Raw genomic sequence first — 27404 nt, forward strand, 5'->3', positions numbered from 1 at the left:
TGAGACAGATCGATGTTTAAAGGCTTAAGCATAGTGGAAGCTTGGTTAATGACAGATGAGTCGGCAAGACGGCTTTCCTCTCTTCTCCTTTTATCTCCTCCCTCCCTCCCTCCCTCCCTCCCTCTCCTCCCTTTATGACATCGTCGTGGCCCAGTTGTTCGGTCCCCTTCAACATCTTTGTTTTTTAAATGCTGTAGATGGTACATTCAACATGACTTGCCAGACAAAACAGATCAACCAGATGATCTTCAGGACCAGACAACCAGACCAAACAAATGCACAACCCAAGAGCAGCTCTCCTTATGATCTGCAGACAGTCAGGAATGGGGGTGAGGGGGGCATTTCCTCAGTCTTCAAGACAAGCAATCTTTAAATCTGGAAGTGCATCAGACAAGTTTTTCAGCATCCCATAACAATGTCAGACCTGTTTGTTCTTCATAGAGATTCAGTACCAGTTTGACTTACAACTACCAACACTTGTACACAATCCATACCCGAATACTTGGCTCGTACGACTTGAAGTTCTTGCAGAGAAGCACGCATATGCATCCTGATATATTTCATATAGTATGGCTAATTCGTGATGTAAAAAGGGAAGCCGTTTGAAGTGGCAAGATTCAGATCCTGGAAAAAAACTTGATGTCAGGCGGTGGAGATAATAAAGAGCCAGCGCAAAGACACAACAGCTGTGATGTGAGTCTGTGTTGTCGCACCCAGGGACAGCAACTAAGTGGCTGCTGGACTGGAACTTGAGATGGTAGCTACAAGCCCCAGCAGGCCCCGTTCCTGGGGATGAAACAACAGCTGACACACACACACACACACACATACATACTCTGAGATGTAACCTGCCTGTCGTCCTGTGTTCGTAACGTGTCCTTCCCCCTTGTTGTGTTTTTTTCTTCTTCATAGAAGATCTAGACCCGCATTGCTCAAATTCTGTGTCGCATTAACCACATTGCTGTCACCTATAATTGCAGCTGCTAAATCACTTCAGGGTGGGTGAGAAGCTAACATTACAGGATGACACATTAGCTAATTAGCACCAGCAAGTAAAATTTTCCTCAAATCCACATTACTAAGAAAATACAGAATACAGGACAAGTACCGGTGTCGTCAGTACCAGCGTTAACTGGTGACTTCCACCTGAGTGTGTCGATCATCGCCTGAAATGAAGATAAATGTGCTCGAGTGTACAAGTCTTTGAGAGGGTTTAATTCAGCCTTTTGTGAGCCTTTTGAAAGCTTATGTTTGCAGCTCTGTTGAATTGTTTTGTATTATACTGAGAAGTATTTAAATCTGCCGTCTACCAAGGTCTCCTACTACATTGAGGCTTTCATGATCTCATTCGCCCGTAAGTTGCTTTGGACAAAAGCGTCTAACCAAATGAGTAAATATGAATATATTTACATCAGTAAGGATACACTGTATTATTTTTAGATAGTTTTACCTGAGTGTTTTCTTATTTCCTAATCCGATACAATAAAAACACAAACCCAGTGAGGCAAGCATGGAGTTGAATGAATCTTTGGCGCACACTCTTATCAACAGCTGCATATGATAAGAATATGATAAGGTAGGAGTTATTGCATGGTTGTTGGATTTGATTTCCTCAGATTGGAGCAGTATTTATTGATAACAGACCATTTATTTAGTCAAATCTTATTTTAGCAATAAATCAATAACTTTCATAGAGGTGCTACTACCTTTTTTTCTTTTTTCCAACCAGGAGATACCCACCGTCTTCTGGTGTAACCCAGTGCTTGGCTGTAATTTCTCCCACCTGTCTTTAAACAGGATTGAAAATGAATTGCTAATGAAACACACGTGGAGGCAGTGGTTTCCCTTTTTGCCTTTGTCTACGTTTTGTGGCATCATTTTTTTTTCCTGATGTAATCAAGAGACCTTGTTCTCTGATAACGAGAGAGTCAGAAGAATGTGGCTGTTCCTCATTCTGTCAATCCTTCACCTAACAAACACACATAAAATAAAGACTTTTTTTCCCCCCTCAACCTGTTTGTTGACATTCTCAATACTGCACTTCTGGCAGGCTCCTGCTGCTTCCATCTGTTTCTCACCACGAATCTCTTGAGTCACAGTTGATGTAAGGATTTGCCTAAGAACTACAGTTAAAATGCAGCTCCTGTCCTATCCTCCCCATGTGTTGCTGTTTGACTGTGTTTAAATGTGATGAAAACGACCAGCTGGATAAACTCTACCTTAACCTGATTGCCTAGTTTGCTTTCCATATATATTATTTTTCAGTTCCGCCAAAAACAGTTGAGCTATTATTTTGGAAGCATGGGTAAAAAAAAAAAGAGATTATATCACATAAGACACAAAGTCGAAAATGTTTTTTTGAACTAATGGGGGAACTATGAGACATTTTCCATCCTCTTTCCCATCTTCTCCATTGGTTGTGAGCACTGTGGTCTCCTTAGTTACAGGGGTGGGGACAGGAAGCGCTGTGCATGTTATCGTCTCCTGTCACATTGACAGTCAGAGCCTTTCCTTCCTTCCTCTCTTGCTTCCTTTTCTGACAGCTGGACCTTTCCTGGCATTGTTGCGTGACGGAGGGTGCAGCTGCGTCTAGGGATAGATGCAGTTGAAAATGTGTTTAGTAGATGAATATAGTGGTCAACTCTTTGGTCACCCCTTTGAGGCATAGTGTTTGTTTGTATCTTAACAAGAGTGGGTGTCTACTGACAGGAAATGTCCATTTTCTTGAGCCCCTCTGGGCAGTGGACAAAGGAAAAGGGATACCCCTTCTTTCACAGGCCAGGGTATATGGGTCCAGGGCGGCAGTGAACACAAATTGGGGCCAAGGACTGCTGCTCCAGTTCACAACGCAGGCCAGCATCAGCATGCATCCTGACTCTTCATCCTGTTATTCTTCCCACACCTTATCTCATAGCCTCACATCTTGTCAGGCTCACACATGCATCCTGTGCTGTGCACTTTTACATCGCATCCCCCCTGTGTGTATGTGTACGTGTGTAAGAAGTATGCCTGATGCCGCAGTGGATACAATTGTTGTGTTTCCTGAAGCATATATAAGTGCATACATGGACCCACACATAGAGCATTAAATGAGTTAGAGCAAACCAAGAGAGTGTTTCATGAACAGCTCCATACCGCACGGCACCGGTCTCACTTTTGTTTGTCTGATTTCTCTGGCAGGTAAAGGCTGTGAAATGAGTTCCCATGAGATGCAGAAAAACCTACAATCTGTTTGGCTGCATGCGTTGTTCATGCCTTGAACGTGTTCCTGTCCATACTAATTAATCCAAGAGTTTTTGATTGCTCCTGTTTATAAATAAGCATCATTTTCTGTATTCATGGACCCACACAGATACAGGATATATACCAGTGGAAGTAGAGGATGGTATTACAGCTTACCTCAGATAGTTTCTTTTTCTTCTTTTTTTTTGACCAACTGTATCCTCTCAAATTTGTGAAACCATTTTCAGCTCATGAGGCTTCTCTCTTAAAGCCAGCCTGTTAAATGACTATTGCTGTGTGGCTTCCAATTTAACGCTACATATCGCACCCCTTTTTAGATGGCAAAAGCTGCAGTAAAATAGCCCATCTTTGCTTGGTATCTCAGAAAGGAGCCTGACTCTGCATCTGTGTGCATTAGTTTTGTTTGTTTGAGCTGAGCTAAGGTATTGGGCTACTTTTTTTTAAAAGGTGAACTGAGGAGAGTGGACTCATAAGCGCCGCTTTTGCTGTGCTGCAATCGCTGAATAATTAGCATTATTATGAAACTACTGAGGTAAAGAGGTTTTTCCGATTCTGTTACCTACCACACTACCAACCCTGTGCTCACTGAGAGAAAACCGTCTCTGTGTGTGAGAGAGTGTGAAGGAGAGAAAACAGTTTCAGTAGCTCTGTACCTTGCTCATTTCGCTTTGGGGTGCCTCCTTCGAGTTTAACAGTGTGTGCGCTCATGCACACGCACGCGCACTCACACAAGTTTCACCTCGGGATCCTGTCGAAAGTCCCCCACGCAGAGAGTAATGAACGTTGGCCCCTCGCGGCAGCCATTAAGAGTAAGCCATTATGGTTCAGTATTGAGCCAGCCCTCCCTGCCCGTTTCACCTCATTCTATGGTAGACCCCACTGAGTGCACAAAACTGGCACTCCTATGGCTCATTGAGCTGCCAGCATGCCCCCCACCAGCACACAGCCCCATAAAGCAGTTCCACATCATCAAATGTGATGATCCCTTGTTCTAATTTTAGTCTGAGGTCTTAATAGCTCTGCAGATACTGTCTGAAACACTAATTTAACTGTTAAGCTGGGGCTGGGGTGGCATGGTGACGAGAGTGAGAAGAATAATAAGATGAGTTTTCCATTTTTAAGGATTCCTAGATGATTGCAGTAAAAAAAAAAAAAAAAAACAGGAAGTGATGCTACTAACAAGTGTACTGGATAAATAACAAAAATGTGAACGTAGCAGAAAGAAGGCACTGCTAATCATTTTACTTGCAGTTTGCTAACACCCCTCTTTGCCTTTTATGTAATTGTTTTTTTTGTTTGATTTTTTTTAACCAGTATTTTGGAGCAGAAAGAAGTTTTTTTAATTATTTTTTTAATCTTTGGTTATTCCATTTTAGGATGTTCTGCAATTTCTGCTATTACTGCTATTCCTTGGCTACTTGACTGTTGCTTGTGGATTTGCCTAGTTTATTATCATGATCTAAAAATTAACATCTTAACTCCTCAAGTCTGGATCACCTTGGCTCACTTTGAGCCGTGTAATCACTGCACCCATTTGTCTGTCACTGCAGTTGCTGGAGTTGTTCAGTGACAATAGCTGCTCTAGTCAAATGGTAGCCTAACTTCTTGTTGCTGTTCGACGTTACATACAATTTGTCAAACATAAGACAGTCCTACATTTTTACCGTTTCCTACACAGATTTCTTTTATTCTGTATTTTCAGTCCCATGTTTCCCCACTCCATCGCTATTTCTGCCCCCCCTCCACTTCATCTTTGCTTTGGTCCCCCTCTCCTTGTCTACTCTGTCGTTTGCTTTGTTTAATCGCCAAGCTAAAGGGCTATGACACGTTCTTATAGCACACCGTCACCACTGCTGCCAGAAGCCACGGAAAGCCACATTCAGCTTGGCACTTCTTCCTCCTGCCTGCATGCAGCCACGGTGACGGCCCCAGAAAACATTGCATTTGTCACCAGTTATGATTAATGGCTTTGCTGATTGCTGTTCGTGGCCACCACCACACCTACACACTCTGCTTTTAGCATACATATTCTCTGGGGTTCGGCCAGAATAGAGGAAGATGTAAACCCTGCCTCCAATTTATCAATGTTTCTGACATAATTACTGTCTTTGATTCATAGTGTGATTCGATAAACTACAGACTTAATTCTTTGTCAATATTTTGAGTGAAATAATCTTAAAGAAACCAAATTTAAACCAAATATATTTTTATGTTTATGTATTAGTTGCACAATTCAAGTTCTTCTTATGAAATATCATACGTCTGCAGCTCTAATAGTTCTGATTAGTTTGATGCATTCTGCGAATAAAAATGGAAGAAGCTGCATTCCCCGTTATGTTTGCCTTGTGCAGAGTACAGCCTCGCAGCACTGGCTTCTAGTCATCATGGAAACATTATGAAACCAGTGAGAGTTAAGGGAGAGAATGGGCTTGATGCATGATAAACAACAGCTGTGTGATACTGTAATCTGTGTTTTTATTCTTTGTCACTATACTAAATATGAAGCAGTGGCTATTAAGGCGAGATGGAGGAGAGGTGTAGCTGTGTTTCCTTCTCGTTTCCTGCTGTATTTGTTTAGCAGATTTTTCTCTGAGGCAGTTTCCCTCCTCCTTCTGTGAGGAGTGTTATTTCTGTGGGTTCACTTTCTCAGGGGAGCCTTGCCTACAAACACACAAAAGCTTATTAGCTCGTGCGTGTGGGTGTTTTTTAATGTTCAGCTGGGTGTTTGTTTGTTTTTTTATATGTACTTGAGTTTGTGTCAGGCCACGCATATTCCTGTCCATTGTTGGACCATAACTAAATGTTGTGCGAGTCGTTATCTATGTGTGTATTTTCAAGCAGCGTTCAGCTCATTATTAAGATCAGAGAGCGGAACGTGCTGCTTTCAGGGAGGTAGTTAGCTCGGATGTGAACGTGTGCACTCGCACACCCCAGATGTATATGCTCTCTGCAATGTCTGTACCACTGCGTGTGCCTCAGACAGATACTGTGCTGCTGCGCGTGTATGGAGGCATTTTTCCATTTTACTATAAATCAACTGTCCATTCCCAATTTGGATGAAAGCGTCGTTCCTCTGTGTCTTGGCCTGCCATTTACCCATGAGATGAGCAAGAAAGTGTGTGCGTGTGGGTGTTTTGCTGTATTTTATTACTTTTTCACCTGGATCAGAGAGGAGAAGATCCCGAAACCTTGTTATGCCAGTCGTTTATTTAGTGGCCTATCTACTTAAAGACCTGACGCTGGAGCTTTTTACCCAGCCTGCCTTAGGAGAATCCCTGACACACAACATAAATCTCCCCCCCGGCTTCCAGCAAACAGCACCGTCATTTCCGTCTAGAACCATTTAGACCCCCTCCGCCCGTGGGAGCCAGCGCGTATATCCACATCATGTCAGGGTTCGAGAAGCGTGCGGATGAGTCACCGCAAAGTGAAGCTGTGTGTGTTTCTTAGTACCATTTTTGAATTTGACAGTCAAGATGGATTGTGAGACGTTAACAAAGAGCTGATGGCACAAATTTAAAACGCAGTAAATACGTTAAATCTGCTTCAAAATACTCTCAGGTTATATTTATTCTTGAAAAAGTTGCTGCATGATGTAATTTATGCATTTCTTCTATCCATACTGGCTGATATGATCTCTTGGAGAGTGATTGGTGACAAACTCCTCTGTTTCCAAAATGCTAAAAATCCCATTTTGTGTCAAGAGGCCAGCCAAAGCTAATACGATGCTTCAGCAGGCAGGGTTGAATCCATTGTGCATCTTCCAAAGTGTTTCTTTTTTCCTCCCTTCAGTCAAAATTGCCTGTTTTGTGCGACTATTCCTACGCTTCAACTCGATACTTCAAGAGGAAACGCAAGCGGGGAATTTTGTGCTAAGAAGCGTCACAACTTTTGAAGATAATCAGCAGGTTGAGAATTTACTTGTGATGATGAGCGTCGCAGTGTGTGACTGATCTGTGTGCAGCCAGTGACTGAAGCAGCAACCCAGATTGTTTTCTGCCGCTAAAATGAACAAGTGTACCCTAAATATCACATGCCGCTAGCGGTAGATGCTATAGCTCTGCTGCTGCTGTGCCCAAGAACTCGTCCCCACCCAGTCACATGCAGCCCAGACTGATATGGGGCCAAAAATTTATTGGTTTGAAACAAGTGTGAAATAAAGTGTTTTTAATGTCAGATATACCTGAGTTGAGAGTGGGTGGACATTATCAGGCCGGGGGGAGAGGCAGGGTCGGATTGGGATACACAAAACTAAGTGTAGTCACATCTGCAGTTGTCTCCGAGTCTGTAGAAAGAGGATTATTGGATGCCATGGGGTGAACGACTTGCACCCCGGTGTGTTTTTGACTACTGCAAGTAATAGACACAGTTGGGTAATGCCGCCGTAAATGAGTTGGTGTGTTTGATGCAGCTGTTTCCAGAGACATAACATTACCTTAATTGGATTGAACAATGGTGAATCCACAGTTGTCGTCCGATCAACTCCTGCATGTCCAGTAGTATTGCTATTATAATATTATGTTCCTATGCCCGTAACTTCTCAGTTCATGAGGCTACAAAACCAAAATAACGTGACCTCGTCAAGCAAGATATATCACAACTAAACCTGGTATGTTCCTTGTAAGAAATGAAACGCATGTGCTGTTCCTGGCCATGGCGATAGCGCAGCACACTCATTAACAGCACAGGAGTAGTTTGTGCATGAACATCAAAGGATTGTGCGGCGCAGAGCCTACTGTTAAATCAAAGATTAGGAAGTAAAAATAAGACAGAAGCATGAGGAAACTTCTTTTTTTCCCTCCACAAAGAGGGAGGGGGAGGGGGAGGCAGCTGTGAGTTGACGATAAGGCCCAGAAATGCATACGTTTTCATGGCTCGGTCACCCCCACCAATGCGCACTATACTTCGGCTCTCTGCTTTAAAAGAAACCTCCGTCTTTCATATGCTTGGCCTGCCAAACCCCTAAACTGTTGAAGTGGAGTGTCGTCTTGGATAAAGTTGTCTGTGCTGTGAATAAAGGGCAGGAATGCATTAAACGCCCAAATCCTTTCGCTTGCAACGGGTACCCAGGCTTTGTGATTGCTAAAGTGCACAGCTTTAAAGTGAAAAGGCTTGTTCCTCGCCCGAGTCTCGTTTCACTCAGCACCAGCACATTTAGGCCTATCTGTGATTGCTGTGGTTTTTTTAGACACAGCCTCCACATTTCTTATGCCTATATTTACCTCGGCTTCCAACCCGTTTCCTCACCTGTTTAAATCATTAATTGAACGTGTGTGCATTTGCAAGCAAGGAAAGGGATGGAAGGATTCCTCCTCACACACTATAGGTTTTTGATCTGAAATCACCCTAAACAAGAAAAGACTCATTCAGTCTCTGTGTAGAGTTCAACATTTGATCATTTTGGCTTTAAGATTAATTGGTGTTAGACTCAATCTGTCTCAGGTGCCAGATATTATCAGCCTAATGCCAGGCATCACAAGGCATCTAAAGCTGCTTTCCTCAGGCAAAGCTGATCATACACTGATTACTCACCCATTACATTTCTTTTGCTACCCTCTCTCTCTCTCTCTTTCTCCCTCTCTCACACACACACACTCACTCACATAATGTGTATGAACAGATTTGCTCTGCATGGTCAGAGGACGTTTTGCTGTGAGCTACAGGGTGAGGACAAAGCAGTTATAGAGCAGGTCTATTTTTGGGCTCTTAATGGACTTGTTCTCATTCTCTAGTGGAGCAGGTCTGGCTGAATGATCTTCACCAGTCTTAAACCTGATTACAGCATCTCCTCCTGGATTTCTCCATTGTTTTTTTTATTAATTTCACTCTGCTCCCCCCCCCCCCCCCCTGCTCCCTCTTTGATCTTTCCCCTCCACTCCATTACCCCAAATTTGTGCTCACGCTGTGTTTACATTCATTAGATCACATTAGATGAGGAGAGCTGCAACATTAGAAAGTATTCCTACCTCATTTGGTTGTTTTTCCTTCTTCTACGTGTTCTCTCTCTTGTGTCTGCCAGTGCTGCCACTATGTGGCCAGTGTTTTTTGGCATCAGGCTGGGTGAATAGATTAAAAGCGTCTCTATCTCATTGTACTGAGCTCCTGATGGCTGTCAAATACCACTCATTCATATTACTAGCTAGACTTAATGGGTTTACTTTCTATCCACACATGAATCTCTGGTGGTCCAGGTATAGTTCAGCTTTGCCCTGTCAAGAGGTGATGGCTTGGCATACTGAAGAACTAATTATGGTTGTGGTAGCAAAAGTGCTCAGTGTGCAGTCTTTCTCGAGCGTACTGCTTTTAAGATTACATTTTTTACATTATGCTTATACCTTTGATATTGCAGTAAGTCAATTTTTGTAAAGGCAAGACCTCGGTTAAACGTTGTGCTTGGAAACTTAAATGTTAGTGGGTTTCTATCTTACATTATTCAGATATCCTCTAAATTTCCCCCTGAAATTAAGGTCCACTGACTAGATTTTTCCAGCGCTGTCAACAGCAGCATGGTCTTTGACCTAACAACTGAACTAAGTTTAATACTTGGGTCACATAATGACAGCTGAAAAACTTTATCCACTAAGGGCCTTGAAATGCTTGAAAGCTTCAGACAGCGCGCCTCGAGTTTTCTGTTTTAACTGCTTTTCCCCACTTCCATCCAACTTCCTCCACTTTGATTCACCGAACTTCCAGCCACATCCTCTCCCACATCCCTCAGTCCGCTGCCCCTCGAAACCCCTCCACAGTCCATCCACCCCTCCAGCACCCTGTCCCTTGGGTGTTCATCTCTCTGCACTGCCAAGATCACTGAGGAGATGAGGAGAAATCTTCTCTTCACTTGAGCTCACAAAGGGCAGATGGATATTCAGCTGCAGCCGGTTGCCATTTTCTTGTTTCACTGCAGATTTGAGAACAAAAGACAGAAATTGAGTGAAACAAAAAAGAGAGGAAAGAGAATAAAATGAAACATGTTTTAACTCAACAGTAAGGCAGAAGAGAGCAGTGAGAGTCAAGAGGAATACAACTGCACTCTGCTTGCTCAGCACTGTGGTTATAATTCTTCCTCTTTCCTTTGTCTTTGTCTCAGCAAACCTTCTTCCACTTTGCCCTCCAACTACTCCCAAGGTTGATTTTTGTTTTTTCCTGACAGATCGCTCAGTAAGAGAGAGAGGAAAAAAAAAACTAAACAGAGATATTATTATCTCTTCCATTGTCTGTGTGTGTGTGTGTGTGCATAAAGCCACCCCCCACAGGTAAATAGACAGCTCTGACAGGAAAGTGCTGTGTGAGTGTGTATGTGCAGTTTGCAAAGTCAGATTGTGGATGACGCACCGGCACGAAGCTGAGAGGAGACTGAAGGGGAGTAAGAGGGGATCTGTTACCGCTCCTCATATAGCTGTTAAACACAAGCGTAATCCAGATTCCTGCCATCTAATGCCAGAGTTGAAGAAAAGTTCTCACCCATCCCTTACTCGTGTTGATTTTTTTTTTTTTTTGGTCCTCTTTTGTCTTTTCTTTCCAAGATAGTGATCCTCAAGTCTCCCTCCCTTCTGTCTCTCTTACAAATTCAGCCTTTTCTGCTGGGGTGGACAGCTAGACAAATGATTTTGTCGGTCGTGCAAGGCAGGGGGTAATTTTTTAGGTGAGCACAGCGCTTCAGAAAAGACTTGCTGCGCTTAAATTAGAGGTTGTCAAATGCTGCACGTCTCCACTGATGGCCCAGCACGGCCCCCTTATGTTAATGTGGCATTTCAGCAAGAGGAAATAGAATTAGGAGAAGGAGGGCTGCTGCTGGTGGTTGCTCAGTCGCATTGTCACATGTGCACACTTCTTTTTTATTTTCTCTTGTCAACCAGGCGACTAATGCTCCAAGATACATACAAGACTTTGCATATTCATATGTAACCTACAGAACGCTGGCTCCTCTTAACTCGTCATTGATGGCTCCTACACACATGCTTAGCCCACCAGTGATGTGTTAAATCACTCCTCTGTGCTTTATGAACGTTGGCTTAAAGGAAAAGGCAACACAAAAAAAAAAAAAGATACTAAAGACCGGCAGCCAGAAAGTGCATTTTCATTTTGCAGAGGGAAGCGAGAGCAAAAAGAGAAGCTATAGCAACCACTGACCAGGCTGCACTTACGGACATTAAACCCACAACTTAGTAAAGATACCGTCATTAACCAGCAGGGCCAATAGCGTGTAAAGTTTGTTTTGGATAGATGGTGCACATTTGCTATTAATTCTTATGTTAGACCTTCCCGGTCTCCTCCCTGTGCAATGTGTCACTGCCAAGCCCCTCTGTTCCTGCACAAAGCCTGAATTTGGCCTGAAGCTGCTGGTGTTGGTTAAGACTGATGTAATCTATCCACTGGGCTAGATACCATGAGGATGAATTCATCTTGAGGGAGGACTGGGAGTATCTATGTGGACTTCAGAGCGTGGTGAAGTCATGTGGTTTGGGAACGAGTCGCTCCGGGGCCAAGTCTCCTCTCGGGCTTGTTTGTGTAGTTCCAGTGTGAACCCAGCGTTGTCCACACAGCTGCAGGCCAGATGTGTAGGCTCGTCCATGTACACAAGCCCATCAAACACACCTCGGTCTGTCATCGATGGTATCCAGCGAAAACACATTTTCACCTAAACAACAAATCCCTGCTAAGTAATTACATGGCTCAAATCCATTTCGGTTGAGTTGTTGTAATCGTGTCTTCCCACAGAGAATCTATCATGTGTAATTTGTTAACATATTCCAACTTAAATCAAAAGCACTGAAACCTTATTATGCACTTGAGTGTCTGCCTCGGTCAGAGGATACGACCTGGAGGTCACCCATGCTTTACAAGAGGCATCTAGCAGGGGAACTTGACACTCGGCTGTAGAGTTTAATATAGAGCTCCCAACTGCCTGTAAGTCTCATGAGAGATGGAAATATTGCCTAACAGCCGTCCTCACTCCACCCCAGACAAGTCACTCCTAGTGACCTCACCAGCCCGATAGTTTTGTTTCAGCATTGTCGTCCTCTAACTTAAAAACACAGACTACTCTTTTTCTCATACTGCTTATTAGCTTTTTTTTTTTCGTTCAGTGATGATGGCACGACTGTTTGGTACGATGACGGCACACGTGGGAAGTCAGAGAGTGTGACCAGTGTGTGTCCTTTTTATTAACGGGTGTTACAACCGCAGCTGTCGTTCCTCGTCCCGACTGTGACACACAAACATAGCACGCGCACACAGACACACAAGGTGAATGATTTTGTTTTCTGAACTGTCAGAGCAGAGCTTTTTTCCTCTGGTGTGTGAAGTTGTATGTGTGTGTGCTGCTGCAGAAGAAGTCAAAGTGGGGTGCATGTGAATTAGAGGGGAGTGTGTGTGTGTGTGGGAGGGAGGGAGAGGTCCATTAGTTTTATCTGACAGAGGGATCAGATCTGAAGGCATATACCTGAGCCTGAGCGATTCTCCGTGCCTCATCTCCCCACCTTCCCAGCCGCTCACATAGGCTGCTCTATTAGAGAGGAGCCACTGGGGAGTAGTTGGCAGAAAGGAAAGATGGTGGCCATAACCCTTCAGTAATGCAATGCTTAACTTCTGTCTCTGTTATATAGAATAACCTGCATACATGCGCAGTTTTTTAGTCGGGAGGAATTCATTGTGAAAAACTGATTCCTGCAGGTAGTAGCAGGCCTCCCTGCTCATAGGCTACAATAAACAGTTTGTGATGTACTCTCCACAAAGTTACACCATTGTATTTCTAGTATTCAAGGCAATTGACAAATTCCTGTTGTTTTTCTTTGCTCTTTTTTTTTTCAACAGCAGATTTATATGCTACATTAAGCCTTTTCCCCCAGAAGTCAAAATCAATATGACAGTGATCTATTAAATACAACTTTTTATAATAAAGAAGCCCAATTGTAATGTAGTTATTCAGTTGCTTATCACAGTGTACATGTTTTTGTGTGTTTCAGAGATCAACAGAGTGCGTAAAGACATGTACAGTGACACAGTGAATGGCCTTGTGGACAGACACCCGCTGGAGCTGCCTGAGCCTCTGGGACCCATCGTCCACCTGCAGGAAAAACTGTTTGTGCCTGTCAAAGAGTACCCAGATGTAAGTAGCTTGTTTACACATCTCACACACTGTCGGCCATCTCACTGTGCCAATAGTCTTGGTGCCTTTTCCATAATTGCTTAAGGACTAATATTTACACGGCAATGAGCAGGCAAATACTTTGTCTAGAGAAAAATACAATAAAGAAAATAATTGTGAGGTACATTCAATCGATAATGTTGTATGTCTGTAGGAATGTTAAGCATATTCTCCTTTTTGTTGTTTAATCAGCAGGTAAATCAGCAGCTCTAACAGATCCACAGTTTGTATTTGTGGACATGCTCACCCACATACACCTACACAAGTTGATTTACAGACAGGTGCCAGTAGCTCAACAGTCTGCTAGTGCTGTGGATGTACCCACTGGGAAAAAAAGAAGAAGATTTTTCTCATTTTTTCCAGTTAACGGTTTTACACTCTGTGGTATTTTTCTCATACATTCCACTCTTACAAGCCTCCTGTCTTCTTTCTTCTGCTTTTTTTTGCTCATAGTTCTCATTTATGTTTGATAAACAAGTAATTGTTGACCAGATTGACTGTTTTAGTTTGTTAAGCAATAGTTGCAGCATTCATTGCATGTGTGCCAAGTTGTTAATGGACTACCTTTTAAAGCTATATCCGGTGGCAATGAAAGCTGGTCCTGGTCTCAGGAAATGATGGCATGCTGAGGTGTTTATGAGCTACCTGAGTGGTAGATTAGTGCTGAGAGGGAGAGGAGGAGGCAAATAAGAGGAAGAGCATCGTGAGAGGTGAACTGCAATTCCTTAAACTGGTTAGATTGTATTTTTTTCACATGCACACACACACAGACACACACACACAGGTTAGGGATGAATAGTGCATGGTGGAGCTGTCATATACTGGCTGTAGAGATGAGGATGTTGGTGGCAAAACTGAAGAGACGAGTCAGTAAAAGCCTTGTCTGAAGAACAACAGATGTGGTGTGTTGTATGTGTGTAGCCATGTCGTGTGTGTGTGTGTGTGTGTTTAAGGTTCTGACCACGGTCAGTCTGCCACTGTCCTGACCCCGCGGTAGTCTCCGGCACACACATGAGTGGTTGCGTCACGTCTTGTGGAGCAACGTTTCTCGTCGTAATCCCCGCAGCTTGCAGTGAGGAAATGAATGGAGGGAGGTGACGAAGGATAAGAGACACCGTAGAGCAGGGCAAGGCCCAGCCAGGCGTGGATTGCATTTTCCCCCTGACAGAATTGATAAAGGGCACCAGGGACTGGATGGGATAAGCTGAGCTCCAGCTGACCCTCAGACCAAACCCAGCCTCTGAGCTCACATGCTAAATCAGCCAACCAAGTCCCAGTCTTTCACCTTTCATCTATAGTGACAGGACCTCAGGTCCTTGAGCACTTCCCTAATTAGCTTTGGTATGTTCACTGTAATATTTATAATTACTGACATATTATTATTATTATCCTTGACGTGTACAGAAAATGATTGTGTAGTTTATCATAAAAGTATAACCTCTCTATATATAGATATATATCTTCTATAAATACTGTACTGGGCATACATTATGTAGACCATTAGAAAGAAAGAAAACTGTAGATGTGGTTGGACTGATCCTGTATGTGTGATGGATCCATTAGTTTATGTGCAGTTGTCAGAATTTATTTGGTCTAAAATTACTGATTTTATGTTATAGCCAGTTATTTAGTTTTAAAAGTAACGTCTGATACTGTGCTTTCTAACTGGAGTCATCTCTCTCTGTATAGCAAGCTATTTAAAGATTAGCAGATGAGCCACAACAACATTAAAACCCCACAACTTGTTTTAATGTTGTAGATGAACTGTGAATCTGATTTGTAGAAGAATGAATGAGGTTCGCGAACATGTGTGAAACACGGGCGGGGGGCACCTGTGGCTGTGAAGATATTAATGAACTGACTCTCTCTCACACACTCGCACACAACAAGCACGCACACAAACTATTAAAAGTGTGGCATCCTCGAATGACCCCTGTGCTCCCTTCGCTGGATGTGCTATGCTGTTCCGAACAGAGCTGGACTGTAACTCAGTATTGTGTTTACGAGCTGCCGGGAAAGCTACTAAATTAATTAGGCTTCCCCCTGGTGGCTGAGATGACTCACTGATGACCTTAGTAGACACAAATTTATACACACACTAACACGAACACAAGGATGTACAAGTACAAGCAAATAAACATCCACGGTGACGTTAAAACAGCAGCATATTTCACCTGGACACTTCTCCCCTCTATTTCGGTACAAACATGCACACACTGTAGTCATTAAGTCTGCAGGAAAAAAGGCAAATGCCAGATAGTGTATCGATGATTGGAACAAAGGGAATTCAGCAGCAGGTCTAAATGGATTTTCTTTCTGTCCCTACTCCTCCTGTTTCCAGAAATTATATCTGTTAGAAGAATGTGTGCAGAAACTGTTAAACTGGTTAGTTTTTGGCTCTCAAATGTGGTAACGTGTCCTTTTGCCTACTCCCTCTCTTTTCACTGCTCCGTCTTCTCCTTGCAAGTGTAAGCTACTGGATAGGTTGATATTAGGGAATGAAATGTGGGGATTCTTTATTTAAACAGCAGACAGAAAGTGTTGCAGTGTGCTCAGCTCGTCTTGATAATTGTTGTTTGAACACACTGTGAGTTACAGTATGTCAGGTTTCAGTTTATTTTTTCAAGGAGGATAAATAGAGGAGGCACTGGGTAGTGGGGGAAAAGATGGGGGGAGATGGTGCAGGATCAGTGTGAAAAGGGGGAGAGGGGAGAAATGATGAAGTAAGAGGAGAAAAATGTCACTTCCTATCCATGATCTGCCCATAGCTAAAAGGAGAGGAAACTGTAATGATGATTATTAGACGGGGGAATATTTCTCCCCCACTCACATTTCCGTCTGATTTCCCAGATTTCCCACATCGAAGACATATGCATGTGTGCTTGTGTGTGTGTGTGTGTGTGTGTGTCTGTCTGACTGATGCAATACTAGGTTCTCTCAAGAAAACAGAGAAATCTGGTCCAAGTCTCAGTTTTGTGTTCTTGGCAGCAGCTCACCTGCCATGGAAGATTTGTCATCGTTCATACTATTTCCCTGTCTTTTCCCTCTCTCCACACTTATCTTGTCATTTTGGGACGCATGCCATCCACTTGCCTTCTCCTCAGTTTTCGCTTTAATTTAAAGCTGAGACTCCCACCATATCCCTGGGCCGAGGTCACACCAGCTTGATGGGGCTTTCTCTGTCTCACCTACGACTCCTCTGCTCTGGTTTCACCAGTAGATAATTAGATTGTCCTGGTGCCTGGATGCAGTGCAGCATGTCAACTCTACCAAAATAACTTGCCTTGCCAGCACGCTTCTACTCTAATTCCCTTAAGTGTGTCCCTCCTCTGGCCTGTGTGTACTTGCCTGTGTGCTCCACATCTGTCTGTAAACGTGTTTGTGTGAAGGCCTGTGTCTCTGTCACCCTGTCTGCCCGTGTGTGTGTCTGTCTACCCACTCCCTCGCCGTTCTTCAAAGTCAGCCATTTCCTGATGTCGTCAGTGGTGCAGAGCGCTGTGAAGCGTCACCGTGGTGACTGCATCTTGACTGACAGCTGAGTTGCAGGCTATCTGATAACTTCAACCTTCAATTAAATGCTATCTGTGGCTGCACTTTTTTTTTTTCCCGAGCACACGCTCACACACACATTGATAGGCGGCTGACAGACAGCTCAGCATGTCATTTCCGTTGACCTTCAGGCATCTGATAGGATGTGTGACATGTCTTTTAAGTGTGTCCCTGTCTCCACTTTATTCCCTGCGTATTTGTATTTGCCAACCATTAAATGTCCAGGTGCACATGCACACACAGATGCCCCCCCACCCTCCCTTGCGTTGCTGACTCTGTGAAACGTGACCCTCGGTTAAAGCTGCAAGCTGATGTGCAACTGGTAAACAGGTTTGTTCTCTTGCCAGCTTGAAGAGAGAAAGGAGCGACCACTTGTCTAGATAGGACTGTAAAAACTTTGCAGTTCAGTTCTGTTGTTGGTTGTTTCTGTGGCATTAGTGTTTGTCTCTTGTTTAGGGGGTTGCCATGGTACTTTTGGTTGTTTACCTAAGTAATGGACTCCACAGAGGAACAGATGTTTGATCTCCCTGCAAGTCCTCATTTTTTGGTTATTAGTCTGTATTTCGAAGGTAAATGAATCCAGTTCATGTCTACAAATGGATTGCCGGCTTTAAAAAAGCCAAGAAATGGTTGATCAATATTGGTTCTGTGCTCTCTGTTGGCAGGGACAGGAGATTGGTTCCTTTTGTTGTTTAAATCAGTGTATTGCATTTAAAAGAACAAACGTTGCCTTTTATGGTGCATTTCTTCAAGTACAAAACATTTTTACAAAATATGAAAAAGATAATTAAAACGCAGATTAAAAAAAATATGCTTTTGTAAAACTAATTAGAAAGTTCAAAATAAATCAAGAGTATGTTTCTGCCTCTTTTAGTGATAGACAGTGGTAAAATAGCTTTATCGCCTCATGATGCTTCATCTCCACCGCAAGGTACAAAGATCTGAGAGAACCAAAGAAAGGGCTCTGGTGGTTTGAGGAGACAAGTCGTCCTGGACCTTTCTTTTTTCATTGCAGTAAAATTGCCCGGCCATCCAGCCAGTTCCCTGCACAGGGATAGTCATTAAGCTCGTTCCCATGAGGGTGTCATCACTTATCATGCCAGCTCCTGATATCCTTCTGACCCCCTTAAGTCATTACCAGTCCTGGAAATGTACCGCCCCACACCTCACCTCACCTCACCGACAGAGCAGCAGAGTGGAGGATTTTGATATCTCTAGCTAGCCAGCCATGCATGATGATGATAATTTGATGAACGGATGGTTTTCTAGTTAGCTATTTGATGAGGAGGGTAATTACAATGATAATTTAAACAGAGAGGACTATTTGTTGTAGTCAGTTAACATGACGAAGGGCAACAGCGTGAGCTGTTAAATGTGTATTTATAACTGCACTAATGCCAGTGGGTTGCTTCCGTGTTAGCAAATTGCACTTGTATACTGTAAGTGGATGGCGTCTTGTGATACCTCAGTCTGTCTGTCCCTGAAGTCATTAAACTGAGAGGCACAGAGAAGTGAAAACGGAGAATGAAGGACAAAGGAAGTAGGTTTACCACACAGGGATCAAAGGCTGCACCGGGGACGTAGTGTCAGCTTATACAGAACGTGTGTGCATAGACTAGATTCCACTGATACACGGTTTTGGAGACTGCAACAAACATTGATGCCTTTTCTTTTCTTTTTTTTAAAAGCCCTAACAGATACAGATACAGCACTGCAATTCAGAAGAATCTGTTTGGGATTTCTCATATTAAGAGTGGAACAATGAACTTTCACAGTACAATCAAAGATGATGGATAGATTCATGCACTGGATGAAAAATCTGTGCCGACAGTGACCTTTTTTCAACAAGACTGAATAAACTGATAATTTATTGTAAATAGCAACACAACTAAAACTAATCCTGCAACATAAAGATGATATATAGGGCTCAGAGATAGTTGGAAACATGCACAAACACTAAATCTTAGAGTAAAGTACAGATATGCAAGATGAAATGTGCCAAAAGCCTCACTTCTTTAGATTAAACATGAAGCTGTCGTCCCCTAACAGCAGCACTTCATATTCTGTATAGTCCTGTACACCAGTTTTAATATGATTTGATTTTACTAGGCAGCTGGTAGTCAGTCGGATGACGTATGAGTAAAAGATGGTGCCGCTTGAATGAGATGGCTGATGCTTGATCAGATGATGCAAGTGCAACTTCACCGCTCTGTCAGAACTAACACAATGCTCTATTAAAAGGATCGAGTATTGGCCAGATGTGACTAATCTAAATTAGATACTGTTTCCCTCCCTCTCTTTACGATGGGCTTGCGGATAAGGTAGCGGAGCATGGCCAACATTATTCCACAGCTTTGTCAAAGGGCAGTCTTCTATTGACTTATGATGATTAACTAATGCTCAAGTGAACACAGAGGGATAGACTGAATGTTATTTAGCATCTTCCTCATTATTTTTTTTTCTCGCTACAGTTTGCTTATCTAGAACTTCGCAAACTTTGCCCCGTGCTTTCCTAAATCACGTCTTCCAAACTTTCAGCCGACATCAATCTTTACGCTTTCCACCTCTTCGTCTTCACTTCTCTGTATTTCCACCCTGCCTGCAACCCCAAAATAAACCCAAACAGAATTATCAAAGGAGCCATGGATTAGGCGCTAAATGCTGGATGTGCTGAATAGAGAGCTTTGAAGTCTATAGGGCTTTGAGGCAAAGATGTCATCATTGGAATCTAAGTCTAATTTTCACTCCTTCATCGTCCCAGCCTCACCACCTCTGTCCCTCCTGTAGATCAACCATACAAACCGCTGCAGGTTATGCACCTGTCTGCTCCCTCATCCCGATATTCCCCTCTCCATTTAGTCCTTTTTACAGTGTGGAAAAGATATGTGCAGCTTGTGTGTGTGTGTGTGTGTGGATGGCGGGGATCAGACTATAAAAATGCAGGTAAAAAGAACAGATTAATTGAATGGAGGAACGTTTCCTCCCAAAGATGAAGATTGAGTGATGAAAAGGACAGACAGTGGGCCGGTGGCTCGTGAGGTTGTGTGTAAAAGAGAAACATCGATTGCCGTTGTTAGAGACCCATACGTTATGAGAGAATGCCGGATATGCAGAAGAGGAAACGCAAGATCCTGTGTACTAAGACGAAGAGGAAGAGGAAGCACACACTGTTTCCAGAGCCTATGAATGGATACAGAAAGGAGGAGGTGTGGAAGGAGAGGGGAGGTGTTTCTGGCAGCTAAGAGCAGCGTTCAACTCTGCGCCCTCTCTCAAAACCTCCAAATACCGTAACTCGAAGTGAAACGAAGCAGAGGGTATCTGAGGTATGAGGAAAGGGGGGGGGGGGGGGGTTTGCTGTGATGGATGGAACGCCATTACTTTGGTATGAACTGTTTCACAATCATACATCAGGGCAGGGTTAGAATCAAGAGAGATCAGGAGCGAAGAGATGAGTAAACTCAGAAGAGATGGCCGTGCCTGGTGTAACCACAGACTCCACCTTGCTTTGATACATTGCACCGAATGAACTGTTCCTCATTTCCATAAGCCCAGCACGGCCGGCTAATAAGTGATTGGTATTCTCCTCCTGCCCCGGCCCCGCTCTTTGATAAGCCCCGCGCGCACACACATAGCCAGAGAGCATGATCTCATTTCCTGTCTCCCCACCACCACAAACAAACGCCGTCAAAGGCACAATTGTTCTGCTTCTCTGAGCATTGTTGGTGGAGCTGCCGTTGTTTCTCAGTTGTTCACACAGAAACAAACCACAATGCGCGGGCACACACACAAAACCCATGCGACAATCAGCTCCGGGTGCCGAGGGTGTCTGCAAGAGTTCACCCCATGTATTGTGGTTTCACACACGCCCGTGCTCATAAACACACAGTGTCGCAGACGTAGATATGCTCACAACAAAACCCGCCTGTGGAGTAGCGATAACTGGGGCTAAACAAAGGCCCTTTAATGTCAGTGTAAGCCCTTGTCCTGAAGGGGGCTTTGTGTGTATGTGAAAGTGCATGTGTGTTTCTGTCTGTCTCTCTGTGTCTGCACACTAACTACGTTTGTGCATCTACTGTAAGTGTTTCTCTGTGTTTGTGTGGAAAAAGTCAAAGACGAACTGCGATGAGGCTGAAACAGCAGAGTGAGGGAAAGAGCGTGTCCGACATAGGTCCCAACAATCTCCCAATGCTGTAAATGAGCAGGGCAAAAGGGAGAATACAACAAAGATACAAGCAGGAGAGACTGCTGGGAGTTTGCAAGTCAGCAAAACACACAGTTTATGCCTGTAAGTTTGGTGCTGACAGTGTTTTGATTAAACAATGCTGTTAATTATACATACTTTTTTTTGCACTTGGGCAACCCCAGTATGACTTGTTGCTCCCTGCTACCAGTCATGGGCAATCAGGCAGTAATGGGGAAACTAGAACTGTTAATTATAATCATCACCACTTAACTTGATTTTTTTTTTTTTTTTTAAATATAACATTGGTGTTGATTTATTTTAATTGTTAAAAGCCTGTTTAATATGACTTTCCTTGTCAGCATTGATTGCTTCAAGGGCTTCTGGAGGGTGCAAAGCTTGGAAATTCAGCCAAAAAAAAAGAAAGAAGCTACAGCAGTTCCCAGACGTGATTTTTTTTTTTTTTTTTTTTTTTTTTTAAAGACCTCAGTCTGGCGAGCAAGTGGAGTTGATGTAACAGCGGGAATGTAGAGGATGAAAACTAGCTTTTTTTAGTAGGTGCGGAGGAGGCTAGATAGTTTAGCAAGAGGAGGTGAAGAGAGAATAGTGTATTTGGCAATGAGGGCACTGCATCCATCCTACTCCTCTGGCTTAACTGAGTGGAGTTCCTGGCAGGCTCAATGGCCCTGCACCCTTCTGATAACTCACCCGCTTGGCTCCCCATTGTCTCTACATACCAGTGGCTTAAAATGGAGAGCACCTTTTCTAACAGCATATCAACATCCATGAGAAGAATGTCAAACCCTCAGTACAGAGCGGGAAGCAGGGGGAGGCGAGAGCTTAGCTTTATTCCATCACTGCGATGATATTGGCTTCTTCTTCATTTACAGTAGAGTTGCACTCTGAGCTGCATGGTTTTAACTGAATGAGGTCGATGTTGTTGTTGTTTTTTTTCTTCCCGACTGAGACCGAGGCGAGATGCTTGAAGCGCGGTTGTCTCATGTGTGTTAGTGATTACACTTTTCCTCGAGTGATGAGTGGTGTGAATAAAACTTGTGGTAGCTGCTCGGCCAGACGCGGCGCCCGCTCTGTGCTCTGTGTGCACATGCCTCCGTCATTAAAACACATCTGACACTGGTGCACCAGCCGCTACCCAGAAGCGCTTACTCTGTGGGGGGGGTGGAGGCCATAAAACCCAAGCCACACGCATCTAACCCACCCACTCTAACCTTTTATCTCCTCAAGCAACCTCTCGCATAGAGTCGCACATCTGGAGTGGGAAAACTGTGAGAGTGTAGTGGCACCGTTGGCCCCTGTTGTTCACAGAAAACCTCCCAGTGCTGTAAAAAAACAAGATGTTCATGACTTTTCCCCCTCTGCTCCCGTGTCATCATCTCTCTAACCCTCTTTTCTCTTCATTTTGCTGAGCTCTCCTCCGTCAGGCCCTTCCTCGCTGTCGAGTGCAATTGTCATCAGCATATGTCCACAGAGAATACCTTCCACTCTTACAGTGAGAGAAGTATTGGCAACATAGTGAGAGAAGATGAAAGAGTAAAATATTAAATGTGCTCTCTGTACTTTTCGAACCAGCAACCACCTCAGATCAGTCAGTTTTCAGGGCTTGCTCTGTAATGCCTCTACTGTACTTAATATATTCATAGCCTGTAGATAAGATGGGTTTTTGGACTGATGGAAGATATTGTTTCCCATGTAGCATGTTAGGCTGGAGGGAACTGTCACATGTCCCACCTCCAGAGAAGCCTACTTTCATATATAAACTATAACTGTTTAAACCTTGTAGGAGTAAAAAAAAAAAAATGGTGTGCCAAATGACAGCAAATATTTTTAGCTAGCAGGGAAGCTATGTGACAACACACAGGATATTACCACTGTAGCCTCTGCATAGTAGGTTAGAGGCTGTATTTTTGTGTGTGTTTTTGTTTGTGTATTGCACAACAGCACCACCATGACGCCGAGAGCTTGGGGTCCACCCTTGTCTGTAGTGGTGCCGTGATGCAGACAGACAGCCCTCTCCTGTGCTCCTTGAGGCTCTCTCTGTGTGTGTGCTTGTGTTTGTGTGTGTGTGTGTGTGGTTGCGTACGACTCAGATGCAGGCCAGCACGCAGCGTTGGTGGCTGACCTCCAAGGACAGGTGCCCCTGCATCCTCCAGTAGGCACACACACACACACTGCTGCCGCAAAATAGCCCCTGCACCCGTTTTCCTCGATTAGAGATAACCAAACAGACAGTCGCCTTGTGACGGAGAAACACACGCATGAAGTCTTATGTAGCTGCGCGCTGTGATCATCTGCAGGGACTCCAGCAGCTCTGCAGCCACAGGGTGTGTCTTTCCTCCCAGAGACAGACGACAGGCTACGGATGCAGGCAAGCCCAGTGACGGGGACAAGGAAGGAAAACAACAGCCTGGAGTTTTTGACTGTCCTCACCAGTGTTAGTTTAGATTGTTTAGGGGAAACACACCGACATCCCTTTAAATTTATAATCCCTCTGTAATTAAATGTGACTCCTCTGATGGCCTTTTGAATTTTGCAGACGCATTGGTGCGGTGGAGTGCGTAAGCAGATGTGACTCTGTTTAAGAATTTAATGCAGGGGTGTCACGGCTCAGTGTAACGGCTCAAGAGACGAACAGTTGTGCTTCTCATTGTCATGGAAAGCTTTCCACTGTGCCGTTTTGAATATTTCAGGTTTGGAAATTTTCCGTACGGCCAAAAATGTCCCCCTTTTAACAGCATCAGAGATGTTATACACACCATAGTCTACAGTGTTCAAGTATGGGTGGTTTGTTTACCTCTCGATGCATCGCCGTGCTCCCGAGCTCCCCTGCTTTCCTTCTGTTTTTTATTTTAGCTGAAAATTGTGTTGGATTATTTCAACACATTTTCCCTTTATCCCGTTGGAAGCCAGTTTCAAGTGGAGAGGATTACGTTGGTAAATACGTTTCCTTTTGGTACAAAGCTCCCAAGCCACTCACCACTGAAAAGGGGGGGTCGTGATAAGAAAATTGTGTCAAGCAAAAACTACCTCACGTCACCACTCACCTCCCACTCAAAGCTCTCCACTCCATTCTCTCCTTGTTTCCTCGCCACCATTCCCACCCAGACTAATTTCAGGTAGTTTTCTATTTTCTGCCCAGGACTATTTTGACATCAAGTGTAGATGATAAGTAAAAGTAGGAGCGAGCTGACTTTAGTGTGGCCTGTCCTTATATACTTATATTGTGTCAGGCAGGAAAAAACATAAGCCTGTGTATCATTTGTATCTTCCTTGACATATTTTATAAGCTCTAGTTCTAGGCCGATTTAGCAATATTGCATGTGACTTCTGAAATTCCCTGTATTTGATTGGATTCTCGACCCTACAGTTTCCTCAAGTCAATATCAGCACAGTCAGTGTATATAGTATTTCTTCTTAGAGTTTCCTGTAAACACGCTTCTACCTTCAACAAGTGAGCAACACTGTTGTTTCCTCGAATATCAAATTGCACATTATAGGCTGAATTTTAAACGCATTTGCCATTTATAAAACTTTGGCCCAAGAAGTTGTTTTCCTTAGCTAACGCAAAATGACTAAAACATGACACATGGCTCAATATTTCTTCGCTCCACGTGTGCATGTAAACCTGCACCACCACCGTTATGAATATTTTAAATGATAAATACAATCCCATACAGCTATGCTTGGGCTGCAGCAGGTGCTTTCACAGAGTGTGGTACATTTACTGTGTAAAGAACATAGAGAGGGCACAAACTCAAAGTCTGCTCACTAATTCATCTGTACTGTTTGTGTTGATAAGGCACCGGCCGGATATCTGCAGACGGCTGCTAGCTAGCTTCAGCTACTCGGCAGGGACAGACTGAACAAAACAGAATCCATACACTTCACATTTCACATCCAGAGATGATATCTCTTCAGCAAACACGGCACAGATCACATCACTCTTTTTTTTCCAGTTTGTCCTTCTCATAGATGCAATCTCTAGGTTTGCTCCGAGATAGCCACAGTCAACTTACCGTCCCATGCTACGACAGTCTTATAAAGCACAATAGAGCAGCATAGATGGAGTGTGATTATTCATGTCATAATTTACAAGACCACAGGAACTCATAGCTGCTCTCACAGCCAGCTATCATCTGTGTTGCTTTTAAACCTGCAACAGTCCTTTTGTGGACATTGTCAACTCCACAGGGCAGGCACTGTACACATTATGCAGCCCCAAATGAACCATTAGCCTCAAGGAACAACAGCACACGCATACAATTAAGCACAGATGTTCATTCAGAAAGGGTACAAATGTGCCCAAATAAAAATAGTGATTAATCCAAAAAATCTATTTTTATCGTTCTTATTATATTTTTATCCGGCCCTAGTGGGGGCCAGCCGTCGTCTCTCTGTCCTAGAAACACACAGTGACATGTGCTGATGTAATAGATTTGGCATGATGTGTATAGTTGTGGCAGCGGAGGTGCGATAACCAGCAAAGCTGATGTCATGCTGTTTAGAAGTTCACTGAAAGTGGAGTGTGCGTGCGTGTGTGTGTGTTCGTTCGTGCGTGTGTGCAGAATGCTGTCTATGATCCAGTTCAACATGAAACTTAGAGCTTTTATATTCCGCCTTTGTTATCGATGGGAGATTTTAATTGCTTATTAAACCACTCTCCACTATGGTCTTGCTCTTCTTTCATCCATTGACTCACCAGTTTATTTCTCTCTCTGTGTCTGCAGTATAACTTTGTGGGGAGAATCCTTGGCCCTCGGGGACTCACAGCCAAACAGTTGGAAGCAGAGACGGGATGCAAAATCATGGTGCGAGGCAAGAGCTCCATGAGAGACAAGAAGAAGGTAGGTTCATCGGTGTGGCAGTGTGCCCAGTGTTAATGTGTTTTTATCTCTTGATAACAATGTAACTGAGTTGATTTCACTCACAAATAAAAAGACCTACATTCTTTCAGCCAACCCGGCGCTCACCTCTTTCTCTCTCTGCAAGGATCTGTCTTGAAGTATTACAAAATAATATGAAACCTGGTTTGACTGCTGTCATGCAATAACATCCCACCAGCCCCTGTAGGAACATGAGGCGGACACACGTCGAGTTGATGCCCTGTGGCTGCTTTCTGACACTTGATAGGGCTGTTTGCACAAAGCTGTGCAGTGGAAAGTACAGAAGGCAGTAGTAAGCACACGGCCAAGGCCAGGGAGCTGCCTCTATTTCTGGAGCTGCTGAGCCGAGGTTGGAGACATAAAAGGCTAATGTTGTGTGTCAACATATCCCATGACCCAAGGGGTGAACTTGGACCAAAAAAAAAAAAAGTTTACATCATTTTCCTGAAAAATGGATATTTGCACAATGTTTTAGCCTAAACCCGCAGCGTGCATTATCCAATGTGACTGACTGTTGCACAGTAATGTTGATGAGAGTCTGCCAGACCATGTTTGGTAGTCGTGTGTCACACCTTCTGTCAGGTCAGCCTCACTCCAGAGTGGACTCATGGCACATTTATTTCAGCATACATACTCAGTTTTGATGCACAATATGATTATGATTAAAGCAGATTAAAGATAATTGAATGATGAAAACATGAACTTTGAATGCAAGCAACTCGCATGCTTTCCCAAGGCGTTCCCAAGTGTGTCAGATCAGATTTGTTGATGTCCTTTGAAGTTTCTGTGAGGACAAATTGACAGTTTTTATTTCAAGCATATGTGCGTGCCGTGCCCATGAGCTTTAGCCGAGCCATTACAGCTGCCTTTGGCTGTTTTTCTGTTTATTTTTTCTTCATTGAGTGACACCTTTTTGGAGTTGAATTTCTTTATATGCTATCCTATTTTTTCCCTTTTGTCTGCGCACCCCAGTTGCCCAGATTTGCCAGGCAGTGGTGCTATATTACAATGCATTATATTACAAGTCAGAAGGTTGAGTGTATTTCATCCCTTTTGGTATGGGAATCACCTTCCCTACACACATACACACATACACACACCCATCTCTCTCTCTCTATTTCTCCCTTTCTCTCTTTCACTTACACTCATACTCTCACACACACACAGAGTCCACAGTGCATCGTAAGAGAAACAGGGTTCATACACACAAATACACAGAGATTTTCAGCTGAGTCATAATCTTAGAAGCTCCAGTTTGCTGCAGGGCTAACATTTTCTTCCCTCTTTCTTTTTTTATGGCTCCTCCATTCGTATTTTAATTTCTATCTCTTCTCATTTCCCTTGGAGTGTGTTCATTATCACAGAACAAGATGAAGACATTCTG

General features: G+C 43.6%; 1 protein-coding gene across 6 annotated transcripts in view; it reads left to right on the plus strand.

The window, feature by feature from the left end:
• qkia (QKI, KH domain containing, RNA binding a) overlaps window positions 1-27404 on the plus strand; it is a 75978-nt gene that overhangs the window by 12518 nt on the left and 36056 nt on the right. For all 6 annotated transcript variants that reach the window (XM_083998394.1, XM_083998395.1, XM_083998397.1 and 3 more), the window contains exons 2-3: window positions 13209-13351; window positions 25865-25981. In XM_083998394.1, the coding sequence (XP_083854520.1) occupies window positions 13209-13351; window positions 25865-25981 (260 nt within the window). The remainder of the gene's footprint in view (window positions 1-13208; window positions 13352-25864; window positions 25982-27404) is intronic.

The sequence above is a fragment of the Trachurus trachurus genome, assembly GCF_905171665.1.
Source record: "Trachurus trachurus genome assembly, chromosome: 22".
In the NCBI taxonomy this organism is placed as follows: domain Eukaryota; kingdom Metazoa; phylum Chordata; class Actinopteri; order Carangiformes; family Carangidae; genus Trachurus; species Trachurus trachurus.